This window comes from Anser brachyrhynchus (genome assembly GCF_964034855.1).
Source record: "Anser brachyrhynchus genome assembly, chromosome: 3".
Classification (NCBI taxonomy): Eukaryota; Metazoa; Chordata; class Aves; order Anseriformes; family Anatidae; genus Anser; species Anser brachyrhynchus.
In genome coordinates this window covers 65,593,309-65,618,543 of record NC_137696.1, presented here as the reverse complement: position 1 = coordinate 65,618,543, position 25,235 = coordinate 65,593,309, and the positions used below count along the sequence as shown (strand labels likewise).

Here is a 25,235-nt window from a genome sequence, read left to right as displayed (position 1 = left end):
TGTTGTGCCCCTCTTTGACCCCCTTCAACTGTGCAGGAGAAGGAAGCAAATATCTGTTGAGGCTGAGTCTCCTGATGTCAAGACAGGTCCCTCTCAATGAATCTTATATTTGTGTTCTTTACATTTGAGTACTGCGTAGGTTTATTTCATGCACAAGGACACCTAGAAAGACTGTTATAAAAGGCAGTTATGCAGAAGTGGGGAAAACCCAAGGACAGAGACTATTCATGCCTCTGTAACTCAGCTCTTTTGTGTATATGTACAATACATTGTGTAATACCATTATTGCATACAGTTTCTTTCACACGCCCTCACCTTTTTCAGTACATAGAGCAGATAACATTTAGCTAATAATCATTTGGTGGTCTGTGTTACATCAGAGCTCAGACTGCAAAACCACTGAGCTTGCTGCTGCCCTTATAACGTACAGTGTTATTCAGTATTTTGATTTTGTTTTGTTCCAGTCTGTGGTTCAAAGCTTGTAAATGGAGATAAGCCATCACGATGATATGGTTAACTTCTTCCCTATAAAATCCTAGATGGTACTGTAATATATGTAAAAAATTCAAAAGCCTGAATTAACCTATCTTCAAAGCATGCTAATAAGATGAGTAGATAGCATTATCTCTGTGTTGGGGAACTGAGATATATTATTCAGAGTTCAAAAATATCTCTTAAATTCAAGTGCCCAGTCTGAGAAACCTAAGATCTACCCTTGTCATTTAGCATTAAACAAGTCTTAATACACACAAAGGCAGTTTCCACTGACTTTGTTTGCACTTGGGAGTCTTGAACAAAGCTGAAAATAAAGTTTCAGGATCCCAGCTCATGAAAAGTGAAAAGATAAGTCTGACAGCATCCTCTGTAGGCCATCTAGTCCATCTTCCTGCCTTAAGAAAAGGTCAGCTATATCAGTCTTCCCTGGATATCTCTCTAGTTAAATTGTTCCTGTCTAACCTGTTCTTAAAAATCCCTAAAAACAGAGATTTCACGGTCTACTCAGGCAGGTCATTTCCAGTGCCTAATTATGCTCCTTGTTAGGCTGATGTTTAGATTGTGCTATAGCTAGTCCATCTTTTATCTTTATGTCCACAGGGGACACGAAGAACTGCATGTTCCTCTGCTCTTTGAAGACACTATCTGCTGCTGGCCCCTGGAGTCCTTGCTGGCTCACACTTCTCTTTGGGGAACGCTGCCCAGAGCTGGACACAAAACGCCAGCTGGGGCCTCAGGGGTGCTGAGTAAGGCAGAAAGATTTCTTCACGCCTCTTATGTGTTGCTTTTCTGTTTATATGTCCCAGATGTGATCCTCACATTTCTTTCAACAGTGCCAGTGTTACTGCTCATGAATAACTTGGGGTACACTACTACCCCTCATTCCTTATCTGCAGAACTATTATCCAGCCCATCAAGTCCCATTTTGTAAATTTGTAATCAGTTATTCTTACTTAAATGTAAACTTTTGCAGTCCTCCTAACTGAATTATTTCCCACTTTCTTTTCAACTCACTACACTAACTTTACTCCTGCCCTTCCACATGCCTGCAGCTACCCTCCCAGCCGTGTTGTTTGTCGTCTCCCACACAAATTTAATATGCACATCCCTAATGACATAAGTGGTGGAACCGAAAGCAGAAAAGAGAAGCAGATTCAGGAAAGACCATTTTGGAAGCAACAGCAGATTTTTGTCCATTCTGACAATGTTTTGTTGGTATTTCCTCAAATAGAGTTCCTACTGTAATTATTATCTGTGCATTTAAGAAAAGAGACATCTACAAACATGCAAACTCCCTCAGAAAGCCTGGCATAAATGACTTCCCCAGCATCGCATTGCAACTCCGTGCTGCAGGCTGGGGCTGGAGGTTGCCTTTTATCTACCTCCAGGCTGCGACATTTCTTTGGCCCTGTCTGTGGGGCAGCAGGACGGGGGCAGCTCTCCCCTCCTAACAGGGACAAGGGCAAGGTCCAGCCTCCAAACACCAGGAGCTGAGAAGGGAGGACGCATGCATTTGCTGAGGACAGCACCTTGAAAGACTTCAGCTTTTAAGCTCTAGCATGCCTGTACACGTCTGAAGTCCTTATTTAAACAAACCTAGGCAGGTTTTTGCAGGAACAGGAAAACATACATTCTTGATACAAAGGTTACCCTTGCTAATTTTCAAGCCATTGGTAGGAGGCAGAATGGGGGAGGAGGACGTGCCAGTAATGCTTTTGCAAGTAAATATATTTTCTATCATTGGCAAAATCAGATTTTTTTTTTTCCTAGCATTGTTTGTGGAGAGAACACTGTTTACACTGAGATTTGCCGCAAGCAGATCTTAAATGCAGTGGACCTACTGCTCACAAGGCTGTGGCTGAGCAGGGTTTTCAAAGCCACGACAAAGAGAGGCCAGGGGCTGCAGAGGTCGGGTGCTGCACCAGGCTGCCGCTCTGTCCGGGAAACATCAAAAAGACCCGGGCAGGCTACCAGGGAGCCTAGGACAGGATGCTCAGCCAGAGAAGCAAAGAGCAGGAACTGACAGTCAGTGCTCAAAAGGCCTCAAAAAAACAAGGCATAGCTGTAGAGTTACAGCCCAATTACATTTGTTATAGCCATGGGCAGCTACTGAGATTGCCTCGTGTACTTATGAATGGAGGGAAAAAGGCAGTCCCTAATCCCTGTCTCTCCTGCTAAGTATGTTAACCAGGTTGTCATGTATTTAGTCATCAGAAACCCTGCCCACAGCCAGCTGCAGAGTGGGTACTTGCAGCAGCTGTCCCCACAGGACATTTTTTTTTTCTCCAACCAAATCTGTTTAAATTTAGTAAAGTGGCAAGATCCAGGAAGCAAAGCACCTAGCACCAAAAATTGGGCAGCTGTATTAATACAAAGTGCCACTTGATGTGCCTCAGCTGAAGGTCTGTCTGAGAGAAACCCCGAGTTCTCCACCCTCTGGCCATAGGGAAGAACGACAACGGCAAACACGGGGATTCAGATGTTTTGAAGGAATCATCCACTACGGGTTCCTTTCTTTTATCCACACTTCACGGTTAGATGTGCTATATAAATGTCGCGTACCTCCGTTGTCTTAATAATGAGATCATAATTTTCATGCTAACATGCATCCACAGGGACCGTGAGCTCCCAGAAGCAGGTTTCACAGTGTTGGTTTGTGTTTCTTGAGTACAGTCAAGCAAAATAAGTTTCCATTTTATGGGATTCAGATTAATACAGCTTGAAAAAAAAAAAAAATCCATTGCTTTTAATGGGGATTTTTTGGATCTGTCTTAAAAGAACAAAAGATGTCCATTTTTATTCCACTAGATGTCACCAGCACAATATTTTTATAAAGACGACTGTGGGAAAGCAGAACTATTCCAGTTCAAGAAGTTCACTTAAGACTTACCGGTATGATGACTTTGGTCAACTAATCATTCTGGAATAACTGGACATACCAAACTGCTTTGGAAAAAAAAATTCACACTGATTTCTATTTTGGAAGATGAGTATTTTTTCTGGGGGAAAGAATAAAAGTCAAAAACAAAACCTTTAAAGTCATCACTTTAAGGCTGAGAAAGTTGGAGTTATTTAGCCTGGAGAAGAGAAGGCTCCTGGGAGACCTTATAGCAGCCTTCCAGTACCTAAAGGGGGCCTACAGGAAAGCTGGTGAGAGACTGTCAGGGAGTGTTGTGATAAGGCAAGGGGTAACTAAAAGAGAGGAGATCTAGATTAGATATTGTAGGGTGGTGAGGCCCTGGCACAGGTTGCCCAGAAAAGCCATGGATGCCCCATCCCTGGAGGTGTTCAAGGCCAGGCTGGATGGGGCTTTTGGCAACCTGGTCTGGTGGGAGGTGTCCCTGCCCATGGCAGGGGGTTGGAACTGAATGGTCTTTAAGGTCCCTTCCAACCCAAACCATTCTGTGGTTCTAATTCTGTAACAGTGTTCATATCATAAAGGATAACTTAGAAAGCTGGATCACATCAAAAAAAAAAAAAAGTACACACTGAGCATTTATTTTGAAGTAGCTAGGCCACAATTAAAAAGTGAAATATCCACTAATAAGAAAGCAAATCAAAATAAGGATTTGAATTTAGATTCTTCATCCCTTTTTCCCTGCTGTCAGCTTAGTAAATGAGGACCAGAGAGGATGTTTTGTGGCAAGATCCATTAACACAGATTTGGGATTAGCTCTATAGCCACTTTGAAGTCTGTAACAGTTTTTGGTAGGCTGGCAGATGCCCCTCCCTGCAGTGCCTCTGCTATATCCTAAGGGCAGCAGTGTGGGGATGCAGGCTGTGACTGCAGCAACAGCTTAAACCCTTAGGGACACGCTCAGTCAGGCATCTCTTTCCCTGTAGTGCCCTTTCACTGGGGCTTGGAGGCTGTGCTCAGCTAGTGGTTGTCACATCCTAATTGCTGGTGGCATTGCAGCTGGCTAACATCAAATTTACTGTGGTACGCTATGCAACACACAGGCAATCAGAGCCAGGGGTGGCAGCAGCGGTTGCTAAATCAGCTCCATGTCCCCAGCACATCTAGTGACAGGAGCATCCCAAAGGGAGCACCGAAACTGCCTTTCCCCTACAGCAGTCTGAGGCCTCCCCCAGCTCCCTTCCTGCAGCACCACAGCAATGTTGCAGCCCACTTTTCTTCCCCTGGGGCTGCACTATGCAGTTATCTCTCTCTGTGTCGCAACAGTGTCAGGTTCAAGCCTTATTAAACCCCTTATCTCAAGGTCTTAGCACGGCCTTGCCTTGACATCTCATCCTATAATAGGACTAGGCCATTACTCAGAGCCAAAGGCTATGTATATTGGTTCAGTTGCTCGAAGGCTGTATTTTTCCATGAATAATGAAATTTCAGGCCTCTGCGTGCTTTTCCAGAGGGGAGCAAGGCCACCGCACATCCTGCTGCTCCAGGAGATAAGGGCACACAATAGCCCGCAGCCCTGCTGCATGGCCCCGGGCACACCACGGGGAGCTCCACCTTTGCTGCCGGACCAGGTCAGGGGCCAGGCAACAGGAAACAAAACGAGTCTCTTCCCAGAAAGTCATCCATTGCTCGTGAATCACCTGATATCAACGGTAAATGCAGCTGCCAAACTTTGTACAGCTCCAAGCTTTGCACGAGCAATGGCTTGCATAAACCATTTAATTTCACACGCATCTTTGCAGATATTTCCCTCCTCCGTGTTCTGCCCCAAACTCTTTGAAAACCCTAACCCCATTTTTCTTTCTATTCTTTAGTCCGTTTTGGGGTCTACCCACTTTCCCAACTTCATCTACCCTATGGCTGTGCTCCACCAAGGAGGTCAGGAGTCAAGGGGCCATCTGCTTGCCTGAATCTAGGGCCCACTACAGCCCCTGTAGCTACTGAGCAATTCAGTTTTTGCCTGGAAGAGAGCAGCAAGAGGTGTCAGGTAGCAAGTGAGTCATGATGCCACACCAAATGTGCTGACTACATTGCCTCTGAGTAAGCTGTTTGCCAAAAAGTAACAAATCTCACTCCTTGCAATGTCCAACTGTGAGGAGAACCTGGCAGCGAGCTAGAGAAGGTGGCTACAAGACTTCCAAACATTTCTGGTAGCAAGCAATGGGTTCAGCCATCAGGGACAGCAAAATCCCCCACATGCTTAGCTGGGCCAGTCACATTTGGGATGGCTCAAACAGAAATTGAAGCAGACTCTTCCCAGTGCTCCGCTATGCACCACATTTTCAGAAGGAACAGCTAAGCCACTGTATATGTGAATAATTTTATTCTTCACAGCAGTTGACAGGTATCAGTTACCTTCGCTCTGTGGCAGCTAGCACCTCTCAGCAGCGGTATCACTGCAATGAAGTCTATGTAGTTTAGGAAGAACCTGATAACGAGCACGATGCTCCTCCAGTTCTCCTCTCAGTCCTTGCCAGCATCATTTTTGCCCTTGTTCAGAGGCCAAAAAAACAGTGTACGTGGCTTAAGTAAGACTCTGGGATGGAGAAAAATTGGCCTTTCACTAAACTGGATGTTCACCCTCTTGGTAATTGTATTTGCTCACCTTTAGCTGCTTGCCTATAAATCACAAGTGGCATGGAGAGGGTGAGCAGGGAGCAATCATTCACTGTTGCCTTGATACAGTAATTTTAAGGTCATCAACAGGAGAGACAGAAGGGAGATCCGGGCACAGACAGAGTCTGTGGCCGTAGCCAAGCACCCATGCCATCCTCCCATGGCAAGAAGACATAGCCTGTGGTGTGTGACCTGACACCCATTTTCCTTGTGAATCGGCAAAGAAGGTGAGAAGTCTGTTGCCAGCAGAAGGTATGATGACAGGCCAGGGAAATGTACTTGGTCAATACTTCATCTAGTGAGCCGGAATATAAACAGTAGTGAAGAACACCATTCACGCGTGTTGTTTCTGCATAGGCTCACTACTGAAGTGAGCACCCCATGTCCCCTGTGGGTTTGCTGAGCCTAGACTGAAAGCCAGGCTGTCACGCCTTGCTTGCTGCTGCAGTCAGAGTTAACTGGGATAAGCACTGATCAAGCTAGTGATGATCCTGCAGCGAAATTTAATGTAGATTGCCAAACCCAGCTCAGAAACAGAACACGTATTTGACCAGCCATGCAGCCTGGCAGCAGCCCCCTGCGAAGGGCTGGGGATGTTTCCATCAGCTTTTTCAGGGAGAGCGGCCTGCAGGTACCTTAAATCTAGCTCAAGGATGCCTGTGCACTCATGCAGTCACGTCAGCTGCAGAGCACACATCCTCCCAGGGTCAGGCTCAAATTAGGGGTTAGGAAATCGGATTTTTTACTTCTAAAACGTAATACCATGCCTCCTCCTAAATTAATAGCTGGTAGTTTTGTCCTGTGGCTTTGCATGAATCCACAAGGTAAGAGCTTCTTATATCAATTACCTGGAGTGGAGAAAAGCTGTCCAGTTGTGCAGCTCTGAGCATGTTGAGGTAAAAAGGCTGAAGACAAAAGTACTATGCTCAGAGTGAGAAAATATCAGAGTACACCTCTGCTAATTTCAAAATGCACCTGCAATCAGTGTTTGGTGTTCACTTGATGTGGTTTTTTTTTGTTTGCTTGTTGGGTGTTTTGGTTTGGTTTGGTTTGGTTTGGTTTTGTGTCTACAAAATCTCTTTTACTCTACTATGAGCATAAATTAATTTATCACATAAATCATTACGGAGATGTCATTAATGGGCTTAGATTTGGGAAAATCAGTATTTATTTAATATAATTCAATAGTTTCTATAATCTATTTAATAATTTAATGATTTATTTAATCATAAAATTTGTGTTTAAAAGAAATGGATTTAAAATTATTTTCTGATGAAGAATTTATAGTGTGAAAAAAACTATAATCCTCACTCTGAAATATATTTGCAAGCTGAAACTATATGCAAAGCAAGGATGGAGCAAGCTTTGCATTTGATGTAATCAGGTAGCTTCTGAAGTGACTCTTCAGTTTAGGAACTGTCCTTTTCCAGCTGCCTTTTCAGAGTGCAGTTTACAGTAATAAATCAAAAACAAGGCACACTGTACACAGCTAAGCTTCTTGGAAATACCACTTTTGCACTCACAAGATTCTTAACGTCCTTTTTATATCCTGATCATGTAATCCATGTATTTTTGTCTTTAGCCACTGAGTAATTTAGCATTAGCGCCTCACTGTATTTAGGGCTGTTGCAAAAGACTCCCAATCTATGGCAAACGTAAGAGGAGACTCTGAACCTGTAAAGACAGATATTCTAAATTTAGGAAGGATAATGGAAAGCATTGTGCTTAGAGCTAAAAACAAAAACAGACAGCATCGTGGGAAGAGATTACTGTCAATCTAGTTTGCTCTTTAGCGGGGCTTGCCTATTATGTAGTAATAACCATGATGACCAAATTTTGCTTTCAGTTTTAACTATGTGAACCCAGGTAAGCTCTGATGACTCATTGGAGTCACTGTAATTTATGTGAGTGTAAATAACTGAAGATTTTTTCCCTTTTTTTTTTTTGGCCAATCTTACCCTTTTTGAAAAATGGCTATTTTAACAATGACTGAAAAAAAGTTTGCAGTCTTTCAAATAGGAATAAATTCCTGTTTTGATTTAGAGTCTCCAGGACAAATGTGGAACATAATGATTCTGCAGTGTGTATCTTCTGAGTCTGTAAAATCCAAATTTCAGATAGGATAAAAGCTTTCCTATAAATAAAAAGTAGAAGACGGATGTAGGAAAGCTAATGTGGGATGTATGGGTCCCTACTTTTTACATCTGATAGCGTATTGTTAGAGATGTTGTCTGCAATTTAAAAAAAAAAAAAATGGGGCAGGCTGTTAGGGCTTGCTACGCCATGATCAGTGCAGGACCTGAATCAAAAGATCCAGAAATAAAGCTGCCTACAATACACTTCAGTGCCTTGTATAATACACTAAGGCACTGTATATGGTAGGAAAAGAGAAGACATGAGATTTCCCGGCACCACAGAAAATACCCTTGTCTGAATCTGAGAGGGACACAGGGACAGGGATGTGACAAACAGCAGATTATATAGAGAGGGTCACGGGCAACTGGGACAATGGGTTTGTAGTTGTAATCTTTGTGAAACCAAATTGCAGTTGCAATCTCATAGAATCATAGAATTGTATGCTGCTCAGTGATGGATAAATAGAGAGGTAAAACAGGTCCTATTTTTATTATGTGATTACATAGATTGCTGTTGGATTTTAAACTATATGCAACGTGTATTTTATCTCCACATGTAATGGCTATGGGTACTGCATGTGCCCGGGTGACTAATATAGTATACATAAGTGTCATCCATCAGCAATGAGCACTGTGCCAGCAGTACAAGAGCATGGAAAATTGAGTTCTTGAAGTCTCATCCAGGGTAAGGTATTGATCTCTATTTTTAAATGGCCTCTTCAGAAAGGCAATTCTGGGACCTATGCAGACTTTTTTTTTTTTTTTTTACCTGAAGAGAACTTACAAGATGACATGATAATATAAAGGTGTATTTGCTGCAAGAGATGAAAGAGCTTAAGTGAAATGAAGAAATGGATAGAGAATATATACTTGGCTACACGTGAGAAAAATATCTACTGCTTGGTTCATATGCACTCATAAAATATCAGGGGATAGACACAAATACTTCGTTTGCAATTCCTCACAATTTGTAGATGTTCAGGTTTTGTCTCGTTTAAAACTATCATTAGTCACATAAAACTATCCCCAGCAGAAAAAGGTAAGCATATATTGTCAAAAATTATTCTCACTGTAACAACTGGCATGTAATTTTAAAAGAGTTGCAGGCCTAATTTTTTTTTTAATTGCACAGCAGAATCTCAGATTAGTTTCAGTACAGTCAACCTTGCTGTGCCAGAATCAAACTGTCAGAGAGGGGAGAATCAAGCTCACTCTCTTTTTTTTTTTTTTTTTCCCTTGCTTCAAAATCAATGATATTCACAAAATAATCTTAGCAAATTAAATTTATCAAATTAAAATGCACGAGGTGCATTCAAACACTTATTTTGAGCATTCCTAGATTTCTGAAGTGACTTCAGACTCGACTACATAATGGGAAGAAGAAAAACCCTTATGCATGAACATACTTCAGATTATCTAGATTCAATTTCTGCTTATTTGGAAGATCCCACTGTTTCCCTCAAAACCTTCATGTGAGCACTATACCTCAAACACTGGAACCCTTTAGAAATGTAGCAGAGTTTGTGAACATCACAAGAATGTTCTGCAACACTGCTATTCTGGTCCACAACCCTGGGCCCCAGTACGTGGGGTTATACACAGGCAAATCAAGGATGGGCCAGTTGTCCACAGCTAACAGCCACCTGCAGCCTCTGGTCACCAGTTATAATCTTCAGTTACAGTCATTTAGCTCAAAGGGATCAATTTTCTATAGCACAACTGAGTGACCATCAGCGGCTCTGGCACGTACATGAGAATGGTGACCCTCCCATTTTAGTTAAATGAACTGCTAACGAACCCTGTAAGTTTTACCGTGCAACTTCTGGCAAGGATAGAGGGTAGTCACCACTACTGAGCTGATGGGCAATGGCTTATTAAGGCAAAGTAATTGCAAGCTCTGTCACCAGTTTCTTATTAGGCAGCTCCAGCCAAGGTGACATATGAAAACCAACAGTTGTCTGGCCTATCCATTGCCACGCATCTTGCATAGCTGAAGCAGAATGAAGGAGAACAGTGAATCATTAAAAAAAATGCTCATCTGAATGCATCAGCAAGAGCTATCACAATTATTGTATCGGAGTGACTACTGTGTGTGTGTGGTATAGTGGAAGCCTCTATAGTCTGGCTCACAGTGATTAACCAAAACATTCTATTATGAACAGTTGGTGAATTATTTTTTACCCAGATGGTAACACGCTGTCATCAAATGTTTGGTTTGATTTGTGTTAGCTGTATGGCTTTACTAACAGTGCTCTCACATTGTATGAAAAAAATGCCAGAATCATTGAATCATTCAGCCATACAGTCATTAAGGTTGGAAAAGACCTCCAAGATCATTTGGTCCAACTATCCCCCTACCACCAATATTACCCACTAAATCATGTCCTTGAGTACCATGTCCAACCTTTTCTTAAACACCCGCAGCGGCGGTGACTCCACCACCTCCCTGGGCAACCCACTCCAATGTCTGACTGCTCTTTCTGAGAAGAAGTTTCTCCTATCTCCAACCTAGACCTCTCCCGGCACAACTTGAGGCCATTCCCTCTAGTCCTGTCACTAGTTACCTGTGAGAAGAGGCCAACCCCCAGCTCCCCACACCTTCCTTTCAGGTAGTTGTAGAGAGCAATGAGGTCTCCCCTGAGCCCCTTCTTCTCCAGACTAAACAACCCCAGTTCCCTCAGCTGCTCCTCACAGGACTTGTGTTCCAGGCCCTTCACCAGCTTTGTAGCCCTTCTCTGGACACGCTCCAGGGCCTCGATGTCTTTCTTGTAGTGAGGGGCCCAAAACTGAACACAGCACTCAAGGTGTGGCCTCACCGGAGCTGAGTAAAGAGGGAAGATCACCTCCCTGGTCCTGCAGACTATACTATTCCTGATACAAGCCAGGATGCCATTGGCCTTCTTGGTCACCTGGGGCATACTGCCGGCTCGTGTTCAGGTGAGCATCGATCAACACTCCCAGATCTTTTTCCTCTGCACAGCTTTCCAGCCACCCTGCCCCAAGCCTGTAGCCCTGCATGGGGCTGTTGTGACCAAAGTGCAGGACCTGGCACTTAGCCATGTTGAACCTCATCCCATTGACCTCTGCCCATCAATCCAACCTGTCCAGGTCCCTCTGCAGGGCCTTCCTACCCTCCGGAAGATTGACAGCTTGGTGTCATCTGCAAACTTACTCAGGGTGCACTCAATTCCCTCATCCCAATCATCAATGAAGATATTAAAGAGGATGGGCCCCAACACTGACCCCTGGGGAACACCACTGGTGACCGGTCGCCAGCTGGATTTCACTCTTTTCACCACCACTCTCTGGACCCGGCCATCCAGCCAGTTTTTAACCCAGCAAAGAGTGTGCCTGTCCAAGCCATGGGCTGCCAGCTTCTCCAGGAGAATACTGTGGGAGACCGTGTCAAAGGCCTTGCTGAAATCTAGGTAGACTACATCAACAGCCTTTCCCTCATCCACCAGGCAGGTCACCCAGTCATAGAAGGAGATGAGGTTGGTCAGGCAGGACTTGCCTTTCATGAACCCATGCTGGCTGGGCCTGATCCCCTGGTTGTCTTGCACACGCTGTGTGATTGCACATGAGATGATCTGTTCCATAATCTCTCCCAGCACCGAGGTCAGGCTGACAGGCCTGTAGTTCCCCGGATCCTCCTTATGACCCTTCTTATAGTTGGGCATCTATAAGATAGAGTATCTATAGATGGGTGCCAGGAAGAGGTTTAAAAATTTACATGATTTAGTACAACTCTATGCAGATTTTGACGTTATTTCATACAAGAATTACTCCTCTGTGGAAAGTTCTGCAAATGATTTTCTAACGTAGTTAGCATCTTATTTATTTCCAGCATCTTATTTACTTCCAGCACCTTATCTAGTTCCAGGTCTCCACCATTACCTGTCACAATATTTTGCACAATGGCAATGTGCCAAGAGATGCAATGTTATGTTATTAATTTTTAGTATATCATGTACATTTCAAGGCAGGCAGCCAAGGTTATAGGTGCTTTAGAAATTTAAAATTTATATATTTTTCTCCCTTTTTTTTTTTCATATTTCTTGTTCTCCAGCATTTTTCATTTTATAGGAGGCTTGTTCTTGTTTTCTCCTTTTTCTCAATTACTGATATTTCTTTTTAGTGACCACAAAATAAGGAGTAATATATCACTAGTTATCTCTAAATGATAATTTTGAAATCCATGCTTTGGAAGTATATTAATAGTCACATCTGATAAGCCTTCTACTGGCTTGCAGTGACAGTTGAAACAAATACAGATTATATTATTTTATTTTATTTTATTTTATTTTATTTTATTTTATTTTATTTTATTTTATTTTATTGTATTTTATTTTATCTTATTTATTTAAGTTTTAATTGATTGCAAGATATATCTGCATCTGCAAAGGTGAAATACTTCAACCCTCTAGTGAGCTGCATGATTTCCAGTTAGTTCTACATCCTTTTATATCAATCCCATGTGCCTAAGATGTGACTCGCTAAATACACATGTATGTTGAACAAAATATGTACATACTGAATGATCATTTGGGGAGGTGGGAGTGGTTATCTGTTTTCACTGACTGCATTTAACACTCAGAGAACAGTTGATCTCCCTGGTTGCCTGTTTCTCTCTGTAAACTGTAAAGGGAGACTGGGCAACTGGTTCAGGTCTGACTCACAAAGTGATATGATTTAATTAATTTAGCCATACGCTGTTAACTGAAGTGTGGCTCAATGCGTCAGTGAGATAATATTCTGTATTCAGGGTTGAATAAAATAGTAGTTGGATAATTACTTATTAAACAGAAACATTTCTTATAAGGTTTTGTCCAAGTCTACACATATATTTTTAAAATACATCAGTAAATTATAACTTTACAACCAAACTATGAATATACATCAATAAATTATAACTTTATAAACAGCTTGATGGACGAATTGCTTGTACCTACACCACCATCCCCTGGTTCTTGAGTTTAAGAATGGCATCTAGCCCAAGATATGTAGTGTGATCCCAACCCTGAAGCCAAGTGACCTGGAGCACTGAGAAACTTTGGACCCAAATCTGGAAATAAAAGTCACATCTGAGAACCCCTTTACCATTATCCAACGAAGTCTTGCCCATAGGTTGTTGTGTGGTTGTCACTTAAAAGAAATCAATGCATTATTTTGTGCCTTCGGAAAAGCTAGGTCCCTGTACACACATCATCTCTATTCCTTATTTTGGTGTACCTCAGCTCAATCAATCATTAACTACAGTTGTATGGCATCTATTAATTCTATTCAAATCCACATAAAGGCTATTTTGAGCATATATAGCTGAATCGATAAAGCACAGTTCTTAGCAGGAAACTTCACTGAATGGCATATACTTTGTATTTGGAGAGAGGCTAGCTGCACAGCTGTCTTCAGAGTGGTGTGTTGATTTACCTGAATTAATGAAATGATTTCCCTGGGAACAGCAAAAAATGATAACTGACTTACAATATATTTTTGAAACTGTTTGGTCTTTGTACTATATTTCTACTTCAGTATACTAAAATGAAGTTTGTTTTCTAACTTAAAAACATACCACCATAGAAAATCTCAGTATCAAGCCACCTGAGAACAGTCATTAGGACAGACTCTAAAGAATGGGAGAGATGTTTACAAGTACTGAAAAAGAGGGATGAAGTCTAAGAAGGCTTAGGCCTTATCCTATAAACCACTTATTTGTGTGCTTCACATGCTACATTCATAAGAGATGGCCTGAACTGTGGGATATCTTTTCTGCATAAATGAGAGACCTTTCACAAAGCACTGCATTCCTCACATCCTTGTGCATCGTGGAGAGAGCTGATTCAGTGAACAGACCCTGACTGAACAAATTGGCCTAGGCTGTGGCCCATTTTCTAAACTGTTTGATCGTCCAAAATCAGGAGCTATGGAAGGAGCCCACGGGCATGCTGCATGTTGCTCTTGCCCGTTGCAGCTTAGGCCTATTCGCTAGAGGACAGGGAAGGAGTCTGCAGGTGAACACTGGTTTTGTAGCAGTTGGCAGTCTGTGCACCAAAACACTAAAATGTAGGGAAATCTTGTGTTTAATGAAATGAATGAAACTCTTGGGTCAGCTGGGTGCATCTCAAAGCCTGGTGGATCCAGAGAGAGTGATCTTTCAGAGGAGACTGCGCCTGACCGAAGCAAGGGTTTGTCAAGGCTGGCTGAGGCCTACACAGCTTGGGGAAAGAAAACCACCTGTCACCAGGAGGCGAAGCCTGTGAGGAACAGGAACGGGAGTTATGAGATCACTCTTGTGCCTTACTTAATAATATGTTAAGCAATTGATAGCCCAGGTGTAGAAAAACACCATTTCCCAGCTCCACAAGCGACAGGCCCTTTTTGCTACTGAGCGTTCATGGCCGCTCAGGCGTCCTTGTCCCCGGGAGCGCTGCACGGCCGTGACCACACGGTGTCACTCTTGGTCCAGGTGGACTTCCAGAGCCAGGGCACCTGCTGCCATGGGACCCGAACGGGGGTAAAGCCGGGGAGCAGAGGGCTCCAGCTGGGCAGCGTGGCTGAAGGGGGGCCTTCAGCTGTGGGCAGCTATCGTTTGAGGATCTCTCATAATCAAATATTGGCACAAGCGGTGAAAAAGGTTCAAGGGATTTCCCGTCCAGGCCCAGGCGAGCTGCACAGAAAAGTGCCACTGCAATCGGTCAGTGGTACCATGTACAAAGACCAGGGACCCCAAGGACATGGACATTGGCGGCCTTCAGCCCTGGCTATGGCCCTGACATCAGATTGGCAGCACAGCACCAGGCGAGATCGCAGTCGGGCTCTTTATGCTATACTAAATCTGCAGAGAAGCACAGAGGTCCACTTTCCCCCATGACCACAGCTTTTTCTTTTTAATTATTATTATTATTCAGGCACATGGGAGTAGGAGGAAACTCCTGAATAAACAATCGACCCCTGAGGTCTTCAGGGCTTCCAAACACTGAAAGTTGTAAAACTTATGTCACAACTGCAGGTGACCAAATGGAAATATGTAGTGGTTATACAACATTATTGTAGTACCCATACCTTTACAGAAAATAGGCAAACTGCTGAACTTCAGTCTCCCAAAAAACAAAAATTTTCATCTAGTGCCTTACCTGACAATAAAGCAATCTGCTGGCCAGATTGTCTCTGATTCAAAAAATAAATGCAGCACCGCATATCTGCGCTATCTGTTTAAAGTTTTCTTTTTCAAAGGACAAACTTTTTTTTTTTTCTTTGTTTACTCTCATTCTTTGGAAAGCAGTTTTGGAAGCATTTTTACAGAAACTTTCCAGAGACAGTTCCAGCCAGCATGGAAAATTTTATCTCAGTCTTTATGTGTTGGTCTTGACATCAGAAACAGTAAATGTGGGGAGTGTCAGAAACCATCATTACTATAAACCATTTTGCTAGATCTACCAGGGATAACTATAGCCATATGGTATCACATGAACATCTGTAGAGCTGGTGCTACAGTAAAATAGGACAGTAATGTTGTTGAACATTTGATTTCACTTCTTAGAAGAGTGCAGATTGGCCAGGATTCATCTCCCTCATTTTAGGTACCCTAGGTAAGATGCCTAATTAGGACTGCCACACAAACTCTTTTCTGAGCCATGTCCCTCATTTTTTTGTTCTGGTATCTGTCAGAGAAAATTTTTCACTTTAGTTGCAAAGCATTACAAGAGTCTTGTTTTTCTTAGTTAATTTCTGCAGATTCTTTATGAGAAGTGTATGGAAAATGGTCATAGAATACGTTGAGAAAACCTTTTGGGGGAGAAAAAGGCATCTCCTGCTTAACTCTCTTAAGATACACACCACCCTCCAGAAAGTACCTGCCACTTTGTTGATTATACATGGAGCATAAGAAGAATAGCATCATCACCAAGGAAGCTTCAATTAACTCGCTAAGGTTCATGAAATGATACATGACTTCTGGTGCATAAAGATAAGCGATACAGAATGAACCATGTGAAATGTCTGAATTTGTGTATGTTTGTATACACCATCAATACACTGTCCAAGGAATGTAAGAGGGCCCTATGGTACTTACCGGACAGGATACAATATAATGTTTGATTTAAGGTTCATTGAGTAAACTGTTCTGCTACCTAAAGCTACCCAAGCCGGTGGCAGTTATAGCACAGCTGACTACCACAGACTGTCTCCCTTTGGGCATGCCTATAGTATGTTAAATCCAGGCAGATTAAAAACACAGGCAAATTATTCACCTTTGCTACACTGAAAATGGAGGCATTGTGTTGAATATGCATTGCTAACAGTTGCAGACTTTTGCACAAAGCAGCAGCAACATAATGAGCCTATGCACAGTAAAACAGTTAAAATTACAATCAGACTGGTTGTTTTTTTAAAAGTAACCCATTAAAATTTTACTATGTACTTGGTAAAGATGAAATGCACCAAGTCACTGAAGTTCTGAGTCACTGAAGTTCCACATTTCTTCATTATTAATGCCTCCAGTGTTTTTTTATTGAAATTGGTAGAAAGTATTTAATGTTTTTTTACGTTAAGGCTGCACTTTTCTGTTTGCATATCTACATGCAGCACCTTGCTAATGAGTGGGAAATGTAAGGCAAAGATAATGCATATCACAAAACTGTGTGGCATAGCAAGCGCAGTTTCATTTTCTATAGGAGCAAATTAGTTCTTTATATTTTAATACCTCTAGCCTAGAAGGCATCAACACAAAAGATGTTTCAGGCACATGATACCAGTGGAAAACTTTGCAAGGCCTGTCAGCACACTATTCAAAGAGTTACTGAACTCATGAATTTGAAGGTTGTTGAAGTCTGAGGGGGAGGCAGCTACATTTCTTTCATATCCTAACATGATCTGAAAGGAGAGGGGTTTCTTGGCTGCTATAACTTAGCATTTTCAGCTGTGAGGGTGGTTTCCCAGAGACACAATTTATAGCTGAAAACACTTTTTTTTGTTGTTGTTCCTTCATCCAGCAGATAATAAAAGATGGAAAATTACTGCATGTTTTTATGTCAGCAACATAATGAACAGAAATACCATCCCTATGAGAGCTTTGCATACACTTCCATTATTGCAGTGACATGAGCTACAGCAGACTCTGTCCAGGTTTTTCTGAGCAACTGCTCATTTTGATTCTCCAAATTGCTAAGACCACCAACTGCAGTAACCAGTGGACAATGAGAGCTGTAAATAAGGTGCAGGCACTCAGTCCCTAATAGAAGGAAGCCATCCATCACCATGCAGAAAAAGAAATTGAATGGAATCACCCCAGAAGCTTAATTCTTGACTGAAAGAAGACAGCAAGTCCCTCTTGCAAGCCACCCAGCTGTAGTCAGTAATAAAAACCTACTCTTTTTTAAAAAACAGCTTTTTTTTTTTTTAAAATGCATACCCCATCCAAGTAAGCATGTAATCAGTTGGTGAAATCTGCCCTCCTGCTACAATTTTTGTCACCATTGGTAAATTCAGGGTGCATCGTACCACCCCACATTATAGCAGCAATGTTCGATGCTCCCAGACAGATGCCCAGATGGGGAGCTTCCACTAACTAACCTTAGAAAAACCTACTTTTAGCACATATCTGCAGCATAGTGGTAAAATGGCTCAAGTATTTGTTATACAACTGTGCTAATGAGTTAATTCTTTAAGTGTAGTTAAGCTTTGTCTACACCAGAGAGCAGTACCATCATTCTGCTAGAGGTAGAGAAAGTCCTTGTGGAGCCACGATGCTCCCACACAAGGGAGCCCAAACCGATATATACCCACTCTAACACCCACATTTATAAGACCAAGTATTTTGGCAAGCAGCATGTATCCTATGTGTGCAGCTTGACAAAATAATCATCACACGCCTAAGCAAAATTATACAGGTATCCTTGCTAATTGGCAGCTCAGATTCGTTTGTTTTGTTTTCGTTTTTTTTTTAAAAAAGCTAACTTTTTTCAGGGAGAAAACTTGTTTTTAAAGAAAAATGAGACTTCATGGACATATTTTTCAAGATTTTACTGCAAACCAATGGGTTTGGTCACAAAAAAATATGATACATATAACCATGTTAATTATATTACATTACAATGATAGTATACATTACAAGTAGGTCTGTAAGTTTAAATATACATCTAGAGTTACAACTGAATGTACAGATCTTTTTTACAATACATACAATCAGGAATGAAAAACCCCCAAAACCCAAAACCATAAATAATGCCCATTTTACAGATGACATCTTTTAAACAAAAAGAAAGGAAAAAAAAAAAAAAAACAGAAAGAAAAAAAAAAAGAAAGAAACCAACAGCTTTGACTGACTGCAGCTGGGGCATTTTGGTCCATAAAAACCCTTTCTAAAAATAGAAATCTTTTCATAGCAGCAATGCTTTCTTCAAGCATTTGGATACAAGTAATTGTGAGCCCATTTCAATAATTTTAGTTGACTGTATAGATTTACAAAAAAAATTTCAAAATTACACTTAATTTATCTTCCAAATATGGAAGAAACAAACAATGCCCCACATTGTGGTATCCTGCAAGTGTCACATTGATGCTTTACACTAAGTCCATCTGTAGTACGCAGACCACACGCATACCATTTGTTCACATAGTAAACCCACATAAATGAACTAAGAAACACACTCTGCAACAGGGAAAGCTTTGGAGCTAACAAGATCTCATCAGAAAAAGGCACATTTCATAAAATCCTCATCACGTGCGGATAGATCTTCAGGCAAGGCTTTTCAGAGCATGATTTCAAAACTGCTTGTTCTTACTCCTACAATCTGCTGTAGCAGCCTATGGCAGCAGTCACTTTTATTTTTCTTTCCCAAGAAGACAGCACCACTTTGGGGGAAGAACGAATGGAAATGAAAAGCCTGTAACGCTCAGAGAGTGATGTGCTCTTCAAAAAAGCTTCCAGCAAACAGTGTAGTTGAAATTAAGGCTGCAAAGCTGCCATGGTGGAAATGTGCAAATTCTGTTTCAAGATGACCGGTCAACTGGCAGTTCCACCAGAAGGCCAAACAAAACCAAAAATAATAATTATTATTATTAAAAAGGGAAAGAAAGAAAAATGTTCATAAGAAAGAATCCACGGGTGGGGCATATGAGAAGCCCAAAAAAGCCTCAGCAGCTTCTTTGACACTGGCAGTGATGAGGATGCTGTCTGGAGACTGGCCGATGGAGTTGGGGACTGGCTCATCTGTAAACTCAGGATCAAAGTGCCGCAGGTCACTGGGGCCACTCTGTTGAAAGGAGAGAAATGGAAAGGCACAACATTTAGAACAAGTCTTTCTATTTTCTCTAAGTGCACAGTTCAATTCAGAATAGGACAAGCACCCTTGATCTCAGACTACCATCTCTGGACAAGTTATTAAACTGGCCTAAAAAAGTGCTCAGACATGTTGGTATCTGACAAGCCAAATGCTACTCTGTGCTTGTGAAGCTACCTCCTTTCTGCACCTTACTTTCCTCTTTAGTAACATGGGGATGATGGGGATTATTTTAAAATAGCCATGCAAATTAAGCATTTGTCAGAGGACAAAAAAAAAAAGCCAGCTAAATTTAGACTGTCCATCAGCAAAAAGTCAGCTACCGCTTATTTTTAACCTTGTCTAGACAGCCACAAGGAAAGGAAAGGCTGTGTTTCCCAAACACAGCTACCTGATTAGTTCCCTCTGGCTTCTGAGTGCCCCACAAAGACATGTAACATGTAGGAAGCGAAGACACTTTATACATTCTATAATTAGAAGTGATACGTACCACATTTGGGTTAAAAGGGGGGGTAATCTTCTTATTAATGAGATCATCCCAGTTAATTGGGGAGAAGAAGATGTGACTCTTAATCTCCATCTGTTACGGAGAAAAAAATAGATTAATTCAGACCCCAGCTAATATAAGTAATATGACCTAGTCATCTTCCTGTGCTGCGCACACGGAAGAACTGGCCACTTGGCACTTACAAAGTCCTCCTTGGCGCCAAGCCTCTTTGTCCTATCCTTCTGCAAAAGGCCTTCCAGGAGATGTCTAGCAGAGTTGGTAATATTTGGCTTCAGCTGCAAGGGTTTGTTCAAGATGTTATCATACATTTCTGCTGTGTTCCTGCTGTAGAAGGGTGGCTGTGGGAACAGCAATGGAGAGACCAAAGTTAATGAGGCTGACGACATGCGGGCCTGTGCTTTCTGAGAGCACAGGGAAAGCTCAAGAGCAAGCTTGTTTGATCTGCCACCGAGGGCTCACTGCTTACCAGGCCATAAAGCATCTCATACAAGACTGCTCCAAGGCACCACCAGTCCACAGTCCTGTCGTAAGGCTGCTTGTGCAGAACTTCAGGAGCAAGATACTGTGGGAGAGAAGAGAGCCTTGTTAGCCAAAGGGATCTTTGTAGTTAGGAAACCCCCTCAAGGCTGAGTGAAAGCAGCTTACTGAATCACAGCTTATCTAAGCTACTGGAAAGATGCAAGTACTTTATAAACAGGGAGACAGCTTGAAAGCTGTTCTCTCCCTAATCAACAAGCTCTCTGAGTCACCCATGTCCTCACCACAGCCTGATATTACAAGACCCATACTGCCTCCCATTTGCCTAACCCGCTGTAAAAATGCACAAGAAGCACCAGTTCTCACTGCAGGCTGAGGACTGGACGTACCTCGGGTGTGCCGCAGAAGGTGGAGGTTGTGCCGTTGTGCTCTATGTTTTCTTTGCAAAGTCCGAAGTCGGTCAAGACAATGTGCCCTTGAGAATCAAGCAGAATATTCTCCGGCTTCAAGTCACTGTAGGAAAAGATGAAAGAACAAAAGCGCTCGTTAGAAGAGCTAGAGCAAGAAGACTGTCTACAGAATTTCAATAAGCCACAAAAAATGATTAAAAGCTATTTTGAGCTAATATTGAGGTCAACTTTTTAATGCTTATCAAACAAAAGACCTGTTTTTTTTTTTTTTAGTCTAACAAGCAGAACAACGCTGCTTACCGATAAACTATGTTCAGGGAGTGCAGGTAGCCCAACGCACTGGCAATTTCAGCAGCATAAAATCGGGCTCTTGGTTCCAGGAAGCAACGCTCCCTCTGGAGATGGTAGAACAACTGCAGGAGACAGAAAGAACAAAGTTCTGTAAACGGCGCCAAAGCCTGTTAACAATGCACTTAATTAGACTCAACATATATAGCTAGGGAGAACAATGGCAGGAAATGGCCTAACGATCCTTTGGTAGTTCAAAACTTGGCAGGCTGGAAACATTAACTCCAGTAACTTTTCCCTCATGGCTTTTCCCCCTGGAACTCTTTTATTTAAAAGGAAGGGGTAAAAGCCTACCCTACCACTGTCACATGATAGGAAACGGTATTTAATTTTCTTGCTGCTTACCTCTCCACCATTGATGTAGTCTAGGACAAAATACAATTTGTCTGCAGTTTGGAAGGAGAAGTGAAGTCCGACTAGGAAAGGGTGTTTCACATTTTTCAGCAGGACATTGCGTTCTGACATAATGTGCTTTTCCTGAAAACATGAGAAACCATTAATGTTTAGCAACGGTATGTGCTGAGCAATAGCAGTAGAAATGTATTTGATGGACATCATAACAGCATCACTAAGAAGCAGCTTACCTCCTTCTTTTTCAGGATTGCTTTCTTCTGCAGGACTTTAACAGCGTAAAACTGCTCTTCCGCCTTATGACGTGCAAGGAGAACCTGAAACAGGACAAATTCCCAGAACTGAGCAATACGAAAATACAGAACAAATTGTAAGCAACGGGAAACAACACTTTCTGTTAAACACTGAGCACTGCTACACTCCTCCAGTTCACCTTGCAAGCTCTTTGCTGGAAATGCCTAAAGCTATCACCACTCCCACAGATAAATAAATCCAGCCCTGAGCTTTTACAGTTAGCATCATTTCCAAGGCGTATATTCCCTCAAGCTGAAGAAGCACCCCTGCCTCCTCACTCCCTTGCTCTTTTGTGACTCTTAAATGCAGTACTGGGCTCCTGCTCCCTGCAGCTCAGCAGTGAGCCAGGCATAGGGCAGCAGCACGTGCCTGGGTCTGTTTTAAACGACCACCAAAGCCAGTACAGGCACAACCCTCAGGCATTACATACAAGAGCTGAAGGATAGTCAAAACTACAGTAAAAAGAAGTTAAGTTTACCTTCCCAAAACTGCCTTTTCCAATCACTTTTAAGAAATGGAAGTCTGACGGTTTGGCATGTGGGTTGGATGATGGACCAAGATTGATCTGCTGCGAAGGACTGGGCTAGAAAAATAAACATGCAGAAAACACATTTATTAAAACAGCTTGGTGGTGAGAGGCTCAGCAATGCTTCTCTTTTTTAAAGTACAGATAAAGTGATCACAAAGGAGATCAGCCCCCTCCTTATCACTAAAAAATTTAATCTAGACTTCTGCCATTAAGTTAAACGATTTGGTACTACCCGATAAAAGTGTAACAGCAGCAGTTTACTTAAGAATTCTTTCTCAGGTCTTAGCCACATTCCATAGTGAAGTTCCAACTAATAAGCTTTATTTTTAAAATCTTCTTCCCCACTTTGGGAAAATGTTTCAGTCTAACTTGATTACTCTCTTTCCCAGCTACATCAATGCTATAAACTGAAGTTACACTCGTGATGCTAATTTTGCTACGCTTCTATTGCCGGCTCAGTTATGTTCTAAAAATGCTTCAGAGAACATTAAATCTGCTTACCGGAGGAGAAGGATTAGCATTCATAAGTTCAGGCTCTTGAGGCTGGGAGATTTTCAGAATAGACTGAACTTCAGGGCTGCAAGGAGAAGAGCACGCATAATCAGTCACCATAAGCGTAAGGCACATCTTTCCGCCAGAGGGCAAGCAAGTACCGCGCTGGCAAAAGATCAGTTTTGGGTTGGGCTGTTACAGAAAGCAACTGATACAACCTATTCGGCTTGAGAAATAAAATCCATCTAGAGAACGTAAAATCAGCCGCACAAAGAAATGTATTTATGCCGTAAGTACAGATCAAAACAGGGACGGGGCTCTAGAAATCCCATCCGACTCATCTCGCCCAAACCCAGCTCATGAAGAACTGATGCAAGGTGAGTAATAATACTGCAAGAAGAGCAATTAACTCTTCAGTAACAGTCATGCCAGAGGCATTAGAGTAAACAATTTTTTTTCCTAGGTCTCACAAAACGTAATGGTATTTATTACTGAAACCCAGCCGAAATGTCTGATACTTACTGCTTGCATGCATAGGAGTTGGTGGCTATCTTCTGAATGAAGTCATTCAGCCCCATTCTTCTCTGCTTCATGAAAGCTACAAAATAAAAGGACAGGAGCGTTAAAAATTTTAAAAATAATAAAAATCGTGAATCTATTTGCCTGTCCTGTAAAAAAAAAAAAAAATCACACCACCCAGCAGCATCCCCGCTGCCCGCCTCACCGATGAGGATGGCCACCATGCCCCTCATCTTGGCGTAGGTCAGGGTGGGACCCGACGCCTCGGCTGCCTTCACTGTCATCGCACTGGGCTTGGGGGAGGAAAAAGAAGCCGGCACAAGGAGCCGACTGCGACCAGCACCGCACTGCTCCGGAGCAGCCCCCGACGGCGCTTAAGTGGCGGCGGAGCGGGGCGGGACCGGGGCGGGGCGGCGCCGTTCGTCCCCCCCCCCCCCCGACGGCCCCGGGGCCGTCGGGGGGGGGGGGACGAACGGCGCCGCCCCGCTGCCGGCCCCGGGAGACTGATTCCTACCCCCCCCCCCGCTCCCCGCTCCGGAGATCAAGATTTCCTGCCCGGTTTGCACTAAAACAAACAAATGTCCCTTCTGTGCGCTGCCCTGATCCCGGCCGGGCCGTTACCGAAAGGGAAAAGGAAAACAAACAAAAGCGAACCAAAAAAAAAAAATATATATAATAATAATATAATAATAATTCTTTTTTTTAATGCCAAAAAGGGGAAAACGTAAGGGAAAATAAATAAATAAGTCCCGGTTCCCTGAACTTGGAGGCGGGGGGAGGAAAGGGCTGAGAGGTGTGCTGCTGGAAGTGGTGGGGAGATGACAAGTGCAGCACTGCAAATATCAAAAGGGAAAAAAGGAAAAAAGGAAAAATAAAAGGGGGGTGGGTGGGAAGGAATTGCCCCTTTTGCTTCCCCTGTTCATTACCACTCGGGAACACGGTGTGTGGGGCACCGCTGCCGGGCCCCCCCCGTATCCCCCGGCCCCAATACCAGCCGGCCGCTGGGCGGCATCCCTTGGCAGCCGGCCGCACCTCGAGGGGTGACAGCAGCAGGGACTCCCAGCGAGGTGGGCGCAGGTCTCCAAAAGCGCCTTACACCGAGGGAAGAAGGAGGGAAAGGGGTCGGGGATCGGGAGATGGGGGGGGGGGATCCCTGACGTCCCAGTGCGGGCGCAGCGGCGCCGGGGAGGGCAGGGGCGAGGGGAGCGGCTGTTGGGGCTCTGCCTGCTCCCACTTGTCGCCTTCCTCACTCCCGTCGCCAAAACTGCCACTATTAGCGGCGGCAGAAATTAAAGAGAAAAAGAAAAAAAAAAAAAGAAAAGAAAAGAAATGGGCAAGAAAAAGAAACCCCAGGCTCTGCCACAGCCCCCGGTGCCCCGCACAACCTGCCGCGGGTCGCGGCGCCCCCTCACGCCCCCTCCTCTCCCCCCGGGTGCCCCCCGGTGCCCCCCGGCGCCCCGTCACCTTTCAGCGACGACTTCTCCTCCTTGCCCCTCATCTCCGCCGCGGGGCCGTGCTCTGCGCTCAGCAGCCGGGGGCGGGCTGAGGCCGGCCAAGTGCCCGGCCCGGGGGCAGGGGGAGGCGGCGGGGGGCGGAGGGGCCGGGCGCCGCTGCCGCTGCCCCGCTTACGAGCGCGGTGCCGAGGGCGCTTCGGGAGCGTTATAAACGCGGGCACGGGCCGCCCCGCACACTCTGCCCCGTTGCAACATCGCCCTCAAAATTACTGTCATCAGCGGCAGCCGCGCACACCCCGCCGCGGGGGGGCCGGCCCTGCCCTCCGCCACCCGCCCCGGCCCCACGGCGGCGCCAGGAGGCGCTGCCCGCACCCGCTGCGAGCCGCCGCGCACCGGGACGCCCCCGCGGGT

General features: G+C 43.6%; 1 protein-coding gene across 2 annotated transcripts; it reads right to left on the bottom strand.

Annotated features, from left to right (window-relative positions):
• Positions 1 to 18,170: 18,170 nt before the first annotated feature.
• LOC308191430 (serine/threonine-protein kinase Sgk1) lies at positions 18,171 to 25,176 on the bottom strand. 2 transcript variants are annotated; one of them, XM_080583806.1, is made up of 12 exons: positions 24,835 to 25,176; positions 23,374 to 23,449; positions 22,861 to 22,936; positions 22,309 to 22,413; positions 21,770 to 21,853; positions 21,531 to 21,662; positions 21,138 to 21,250; positions 20,817 to 20,940; positions 20,417 to 20,512; positions 20,133 to 20,288; positions 19,933 to 20,022; positions 18,171 to 19,415 (listed from the first exon to the last, which is right to left on the bottom strand). In XM_080583806.1, the coding sequence occupies exons 1-12, from the start codon at positions 24,866 to 24,868 to the stop codon at positions 19,248 to 19,250; spliced, it is 1,254 nt and encodes a 417-aa protein (XP_080439932.1). In that variant the 5' UTR covers positions 24,869 to 25,176; the 3' UTR covers positions 18,171 to 19,247. The 2 variants fall into 2 exon arrangements, with proteins under 2 accessions (XP_080439932.1, XP_080439931.1); XM_080583805.1 differs by lacking the exon at positions 24,835 to 25,176 and adding an exon at positions 23,576 to 23,879.
• Between the last annotated feature and the right edge of the window lie 59 nt (positions 25,177 to 25,235).

Bases quoted from the DNA above. Each gene is read 5' to 3' on its own strand.
- LOC308191430 (XM_080583805.1), bottom strand. From the start codon at position 23,654: ATGACAGTGAAGGCAGCCGAGGCGTCGGGTCCCACCCTGACCTACGCC. The intron at 23,450-23,575 runs GTGAGGCGGGCA...TTTATTTTGTAG, and splicing joins CATGGTGGCCATCCTCATCG to CTTTCATGAAGCAGAGAAGA. The intron at 19,416-19,932 runs GTACGTATCACT...TCCTTTCAACAG, and splicing joins CCCCTTTTAACCCAAATGTG to AGTGGCCCCAGTGACCTGCG.